The following is a 7,500-nucleotide window of genomic DNA, read 5'->3' as shown; positions in this document are numbered from 1 at the left end:
TTTTAAGTGGTTATTGCAATGTTCAATTCTACGTTTTGGGCATTTTGGGTGTCATGAAATTACATCACTTTGCCTGGCATATCCCTTTAAGGTTTACTGTGAGGGCATGGGGAGTTGTCAATCTTAGAGTCTAAGCCAAACAAATAGTGACAGACCCGATAATAATAATACTAATTGCAGGTTTCAGCTAGTCGGGGAAAAAGAAGCCTTCATTCGACCCAAGTTAACACCCTGACAATGTTTTCTTTATTCTTTAGGAAAACTTTTCTGGCCGCCACCCAGACTCCAGCCGTCTTGGATACTCCCTCTCTGGCGATTTTTCCCTTCACTTTTTCTTAATTAAGGGATCATGCTATGCTTCTTATATTAAATGTTCTTAATGTGGGTTAAAATAAAAGTGCAGGAATTGCAGCCAAATTATTCTACGCCAAGTGCCGTCAATTTATCACTATCATCAGCAAACTAGGGAAAGTCACGAAGCGCTTCGCGTCCACCTTTCATTAGATTGTCGGGACTTAGGACAAGAATATAAAAATGTACTAGTTCATTAATTAATGTTCTTTGCTGTATTCCTCTCGTTTGCTTTTCTATTCTCCGAAACAATGACGTAACGTTTTCATCAGCTGCTCTTTTCCAATATAAGCCGATTTTTTCAACAAGATGTGTCCAGTACAAGCTGTGGTCTCACCATAAGGACTGAACTGTGTTAGAAAGCACGCATTAAATGTGGGTGCAGGGATGGCGCGGTGGTGAGAGGCCACCAATGTGGCCTGCGTTCGATTCCCTGAGTCGGCGTCATATGTGGGTTGAGTTTGTTGGTTCTCTACTCTGCACCGAGAGGTTTTCTCCAGGTACTCCGGCTTCCCCTCTCCTCAAAAACCAACATTTGACTTGATTTGCTTTCATCGTTAATTTCAGTTTACAGTGTCCCCAATTAGTGCTCCAGCGCTAGAACGACTAGACACTTAAATAAAGTTCCTTTCCTTTTATGCCGTCGCAAGAAAGCACGTCGTCTTACATGACAACTAAAAGTCTTAAGGAGGACTTAACTAACGGTTGCCACCGGCCAAGACTCGAGCAAATGCATAGTGTCAGAAGTCCATAACGTTCTCTCTCATTTGGCTTTGACCCATCAGTTTACTGTATTGTCTAAATTTAGAATACGACCAGTCAGATTGGGCCTGATGAACACAACGCCTCTCATTTGTCTGCAGCCAAGTACGAGGGAATGCTCGAACTAAATGCAAAATGTTATATCGTAGAAGGAACACAATATCGCCACGTTTTGCCCAGCAAAACTCTAACAGTAGCCTAAAACTGAAGGGCCGCATTCCATTGTAGAACAAGATTTTTCGGTTACGAACTTGTGGTAGTGTAAAATACCGAAAATTTGGGACTTTACAACGACCATGTGATGGTAAATGGTCTAATGTGTCAGTGAAAATGGTCTCAGTTTTCCGTTTTCGCAAAAGGCAAAAGGACAAGTGAAACGTACCGTCGCATGCGGGATTTGAACTTACGACCTTCTCGCTTCCCAGGAATTCTTGTAGTTTAATGGGTAGGGAGTTTGAGCTGTGTTACATGGTTTGCAATATTCAATCCTGCTTAGGACTCTGAGTTTCAGTTGTCCCTTGACCCGTTACCAAATAAGAATAAAACAATAATCAACATCGAGAATGACCATGTAAGGGCGACCTTTCGTATCCTTCTTAATCATAACCATTACATTTTTCTCAAATTTGATTTGTGCACTAACTGCTTTATTTTCACTAAGTATTGTGTATGGTTGTAATCGAACAATGAAATCGGACAGTAGGCTGTAATCGGACAGTGACATCAGCCAATCATATTAAGTGCACTCAGCTTAATCCACCAATCACAGATGTGATAACCATGGCAACAACCACCTGCCCTACAAAACTGAGGATTTTTCAAAATGGACGAATTTGTAACATTAGACAGTGAAAAAGGAATGCATTTGTTTTCTCGGAAATTGTTATGGTTATAATTAGTTGGTAAAAGGACTTCGTGGCGCCCAATTCGGTCTGTAATCATACTCGTAATTAAACAAATCGGACTCCCGCTACGCGGTCATCCGATTTTGTCAATCACTCGTATGATTACAGACCGAATTGGACTCCACTCAGTCCCATTACCATTATAAATATGGGACTTGAGCAATGATGACCTCAACAAAAGAGAGACAGATGTGGAACGATCAAATTAGCGGTTAGGGGAGTACCCAACCAGACCGCACATAATTATTTTATTTTTGGAAATTTGGCAAATCTGTTCCTTGTGGAAATACTTGGAATAATCGCAAGGTCATATTTTTGGGTGACGTTCTGGTAGCCTTCGTCGTTGTCTTTCCGTAAGACACCTGCTACCCATGTCGCAAACTATTTTTATAGTCGTTAAGTATATTGTTGTAAAACCATAGTTGATCTATATTGATCTATATTGATCTATATTGAGACTTCATTTCAGCGCTTCCTTTATTGCAACATTGCCTTTTCGCCCTCGTCTTTTCTGAACTCAAGTTGACTTTTTATAGTCGAGGCGGAATGGAAGAACTAATTCATACCGTTATTTAATTTTAATGAAAGACAATGGTGGGAGATGAAAAGGCTTAAGCATAGACGATTAAGGCAAAAAGCAGAACACCAGAAAATTAGTGGACGAAATGCAATGCGTTAATGTATTGCAATGTGATATATTTTGGCGCATTTACTTTTGCCATTCACTGAAGTAGCCCTTTTGATGCCTTCCGCAGCCATATTTGTCGGGGAGAAGAGTCGGCGGTAACGCGGCTTAAACGAATCTTTCAAAGTGCGCTCAAACTTTGGTGGTGAAAACCTCCGTTTAAAAGCGCATGTACAGATATCATCTCTGTGAAGAATGGTGAACAAATTTAAGCTACATCGCCCGTAAGCAATACTTGTAAATTTTCTAAAATTGTCGTGATCGATAATATTGTCTCTTTTTGCGTAGTCATAGACGTTTCGATTCAGCGAAATCCAATAACTTACATTTAGAAGGACTGAATCGACAACAATGTATCACTTAACAGTTATGTTATGGTACCATGGGCAACAACCAATTATTTGTTATCAAAATGCGGTCAATATTGCGTAGTAATTGATTACTATAGAAACAACAGGGCCATAACGAAAACCACAATATCTTTTGTCATTAAATGCTTATATCTTAAAAGTAATAAGCACGTTGGGTTGAAACTCTGCGCAAAATTAAAACGAAATTCTCTGCAGCAGATTCAGATTTTCCTTCGCTCGCGGGAAATTTAAGATGCCGTTGAACCCGCTCCAGGAAGGTTTTTCTTTCCTTAACTTTGAAGGAAGTTTTATGTAAACCTCCAGATCACTTTTTGCCGTTTCTGCGATGTAACCGTTTGAAATCAAATGGATAACCTTCCTGTTGCTATGGTGACCTATTACGTCACAATGATTAGTCCATTTTGTTACGCAATAATATAGTACCATAACATCTATAATCGCTTGGTGAAACAGCGTTGTGGAAAAAGTAAATATTTTGGGGAAGAGCCGATACAACGTGGACTTGATTATGTAGTAATGCACTGTAATTCAGTTATTGTCCACGGTTGCTTTCTTAATAACTCTGGAGTGTTGTAGAATTAATTTTCTCTCAAAATTGAGCCACGTAACGCTGTGTTTGCCCACCAAGTAAGGTGGTGGCGGAGACCGCCGGTACGATGCACAGAAATTCAACTCCTTTTTTTTTTTTTCAAATCAATTAAATGACCTGAATTTTGCACTTGCCATCGACGATTACGTTCCCTTATTAGGGACTTTGAGCAAATCGCTACGGCTGGCGCTAATACGACTGCCGGAAGTAAATTTCTCCCAAAATGAGACACTGCGCATGTACGTCGGTTGCATCCAGCCGTACTGTGAAATCTGACTACGTGAGTCGCGATGTTTTGCCGTAGTGGCTACTACGTCGGATTTATTTCGCTTCTCTGGCCCTTTTCAACGGACATCTCGGCATTTTAAGAATTCTATTGGATATTATATCCTTTAAAGTCAATTTAAGTCAAGGATTGTGTCAAGATTGCCTCTCATAAGCTTGTAAATCCGTATTATGAACTTACGATAAGTTTAGGCAAAGTAGTTGGAATGGCGAAGTGAGTCAAGTAAAATATTCGTGTTCAGCACGAGGTTGTTTTTCTTCGGTTAAGTTTGCTTTGAGGATTTAGTGAAGATGTTTTATATCTGGATACTATACGATTCTATTTTGCTTCTTTGAGTATTGATATATTTGTGTTTTTCACTCGATATTCTTTGAGATATTTGCCTCTGAAATTGTATATTTCATCCATCAAATTGTTGTTATTGTACAAGGTGAATAGCATTTGCTTTTGCTCAGAAATAATCTGTTCGTCCTAGCAAGGCGAACAACGGCCATCGTCCTTTCAGCGAAGCCATTTGACTGTAAGAAACTAAATAAAAGAGATTTTAAACTCCTTAGCACATGTTTCCTTGTATTTTGCTTTGCTAAACTTAAAATTTAGCAGACCACCGAGACGTACTCTCCCCAGACTTTTTCAGTCACGGCAGCCGTAGTAGCACCATTCGTAGTGATTTGCTTAAACTCCCTATTAAAGCCTGAATGACACTGTCACTGTTATTCTTCCTTGCTGTAACTCATAATGTACAATCTAGGAAGACTGGGTAAATTCCAGCAGATGAAGCTATCTTCACTGATCTCTTTTAGTTGCGCCAAATCAAAACTGAACAATCAATTCCTTTCTTGGCTGCGGACGGCATTAAATACTCTCAGTGTATAATAGGGTTCTTGTTGGTAAAAAATTGTATCATATGAATCGATACCAAGAATTCTTTCCAGTATTTAAAAATAAAGGCCTGGCCAAACGCTCGCAACATTTCAACGCAACAATGTTGCAAGATGTTGTGTTGAAATGTTCCGAGCGTTTGGCCAGGCCTTAGTGTGAAAAAAACCGTGACAATGACAATTTCTTAAAACTCACTACTGCCTCACAGAGCTTTTTTTTTTCATTTCTATGTGATTACTTTTGTAAATTCCGAACAAAACACAACCATTTTTGCTCTCATAGGCAGCCTTGAATTTACTCACCCTTTTCTGCAAAGAGCGGCCTTTTCTTTTACTACGTCTTCGGCATCTCCACGTGAAGCCACATGGTTTCCGACTGCTTCTCTTTTCAATTTCTTCTCCCAGTACTGAGATTTCATCATCCAACAGTTCATTCACCACCGATGCTTGCGCTTCTTTAAGTGACATATGAAACAACATATTCACGCTCAGCGCTGCCAGAAGCAGAAGTGAAATTTTCATTTTGATGCTAATAAAACTGCAATGGGAAAAAGTAAAGAAAATGTAAAGTACCGGTGGTAAGGTTGAATTTTGCGGGCATATATACAACAAAAAGTCACATTGACTTCCGGTTGGGCAGTAGAAACGTCATTTGGGATACTAAGTGACAGATAAACAACGTGAGAGGAACAAAAGCCCTTTCTCAAGACTTCAGCCACCCGGATGAACTTATTTCATCAGAGTGCTTTCAGAAAGAGGTATGATCTCAAGTTTCACTTGACTCGGTTGATTTAATATTGGTCGTGAGTTAGGTCAATATTGGTTATTTACCTAGCGAGGGGTCAAAAAATGAGTTTTGGCGTAGGTTTTCGTTGCCGCAGATGTTTCCGTCGCTAGAAACAAGAAAGTAACGAAGGTCAATATCCACCGATATTCACACTTTGGGCAATCGGGAATTATTGTTTTACAGTCATCAGTTAGATTTCGAAATACATGCGACAATAAATAATAATAATAATGGAAACTTTATTTGTCTTTGAATGCAGTTGTAAGTCTCTCTACGTATAGGTAATTAACAACTGACTACTTGAAATTGAGTGTAACCTTAAAAACAATGCAGTGCCCAAAAAAGAAAAATACTTGAACTTGGGTCAAAGACATGAGAAGTAATTTACAGACATGAGCTCCCTTGATGTTTCCTCCGACGAATGCTCTGCGTTCTTAGAAATGATGAATGACATTGGTATTGACAAAAAGCAACAATACTATAGAACGAAAAAAATTGTAAACCTAGCCATTTTTTATCTTTTGTCGAAGAAATAAGATTTAGGATAGCCCAGACCTAATAACATTGTATTACTTTTTAAGTTGATTCATTTGTAAGTATACAAGTATAGACTCGTAACCAACTGTTAGTTCTAAAATATATAGGCAGTTGGATCATTGACAGCAGCATAGTAGTGAAGAGGGATCATTAATTACACGTCGAAGTGAGTCAGCAAGGAAGTTGAGAATGAGTCGTGTCTCGACGACTCAGTTAATAATAATGATAATAATAATAATTATTATTATTATTAGTAGTAGTAGTAGTAGTAGTAGTACTACAACCAACTGCCGAGTATGCTCCAATGATTAGGAAACAGTATCCCACATACACAATGTTCACAAAGTAAGCAGCGTACAAGTAGTATTTGGTTTTTCGGCTGCACACTGCATTAACTAAGAAAAAGAGTTAGCTGGGATTTTGCAAGATTCGAAAGCTGTAAGCATAACGATAAAGGAAGCACAGAATTGGATAATTTCTCAAATTTGCGAAATTATGAAAACGTTAATGTGGCACTAATGGTCCGCATTTGTTAGCTTCATTACCTACACGACAAAGGATAAATTTGCTCCTTTTAATTAGTTTTTTTCCTTCTTTTTATTATTATTGTTGTTATTTATTTATTGATGTATTGTTTCTAATTTTTGGACATATGCAGTATAATTGCCTAAGCCGGTTGGCCCGCAATTAATAATAATGAACTTTCTTTCTATAGCGTCTATGCAACTAACTGTTCTAGACGCTTTACAAAATATAAAATTCAATTGTCAATCAATCACAATGATAAAAATCCAGTGCATCTAGGTGGGATGAATTGTCTAAAATAGTAAGAAAATGATTGCTTGAATAAATATGTTTTTAAGTTCTTTTTAATAAAGTCAAAGATTCAGTGTTTCTTATTGATGCTGGTAGCTACTTCCATAATGCTGGTGCCCGTTACAGAAAACCTTCAATCGCCGTATGTTTTCAATTTCGAATTCGGGACTTCTAGTAACTTATTTGTAAACGAACGCAAAGAATAGGAAATAGTGCGGGAGTTTAACATATTACATATGTACCTTGGCGAAAGACAATTAATAAATAGCCTTCTACACTAATAATAAAATTTTGTAGATAATACGGTATTTAACATAATAATAATAATAATAATAATAATAAGAATTTATTCATTACTAGTACGCATCTTAAGATGACTATGATCAGATGCGCATTCTTAAGTTATAAATAGGAGAAATAATAGATAAATAGCTAGCTAATAATATGGCAAGGACTACTAATACATTAAAAAATATATACAATATGGTAAAAACTAATTGATAAATAATTAGCGAAAGTATTAAAATCTC

General features: G+C 37.7%; 1 protein-coding gene across 1 annotated transcript in view; it reads right to left on the bottom strand.

The window, feature by feature from the left end:
* Positions 1-7,500, bottom strand: part of LOC138050317 (uncharacterized) — a 20,355-nt gene that overhangs the window by 1,647 nt on the left and 11,208 nt on the right. The window contains exons 3-4 of the mRNA XM_068896672.1: positions 5,667-5,723; positions 5,134-5,369 (exon numbers count right to left, since the gene is read on the bottom strand). Of these exons, the coding sequence (XP_068752773.1) occupies positions 5,134-5,352 (219 nt within the window). The 5' untranslated portion in view covers positions 5,353-5,369; positions 5,667-5,723. The remainder of the gene's footprint in view (positions 1-5,133; positions 5,370-5,666; positions 5,724-7,500) is intronic.

Source organism: Montipora capricornis, chromosome 6 (genome assembly GCF_036669925.1).
Source record: "Montipora capricornis isolate CH-2021 chromosome 6, ASM3666992v2, whole genome shotgun sequence".
NCBI lineage: Eukaryota > Metazoa > Cnidaria > Anthozoa > Scleractinia > Acroporidae > Montipora > Montipora capricornis.
The sequence above is the reverse complement of the archived record's forward strand: the minus strand, read 5'-3'. Positions and strand labels throughout refer to the sequence as shown.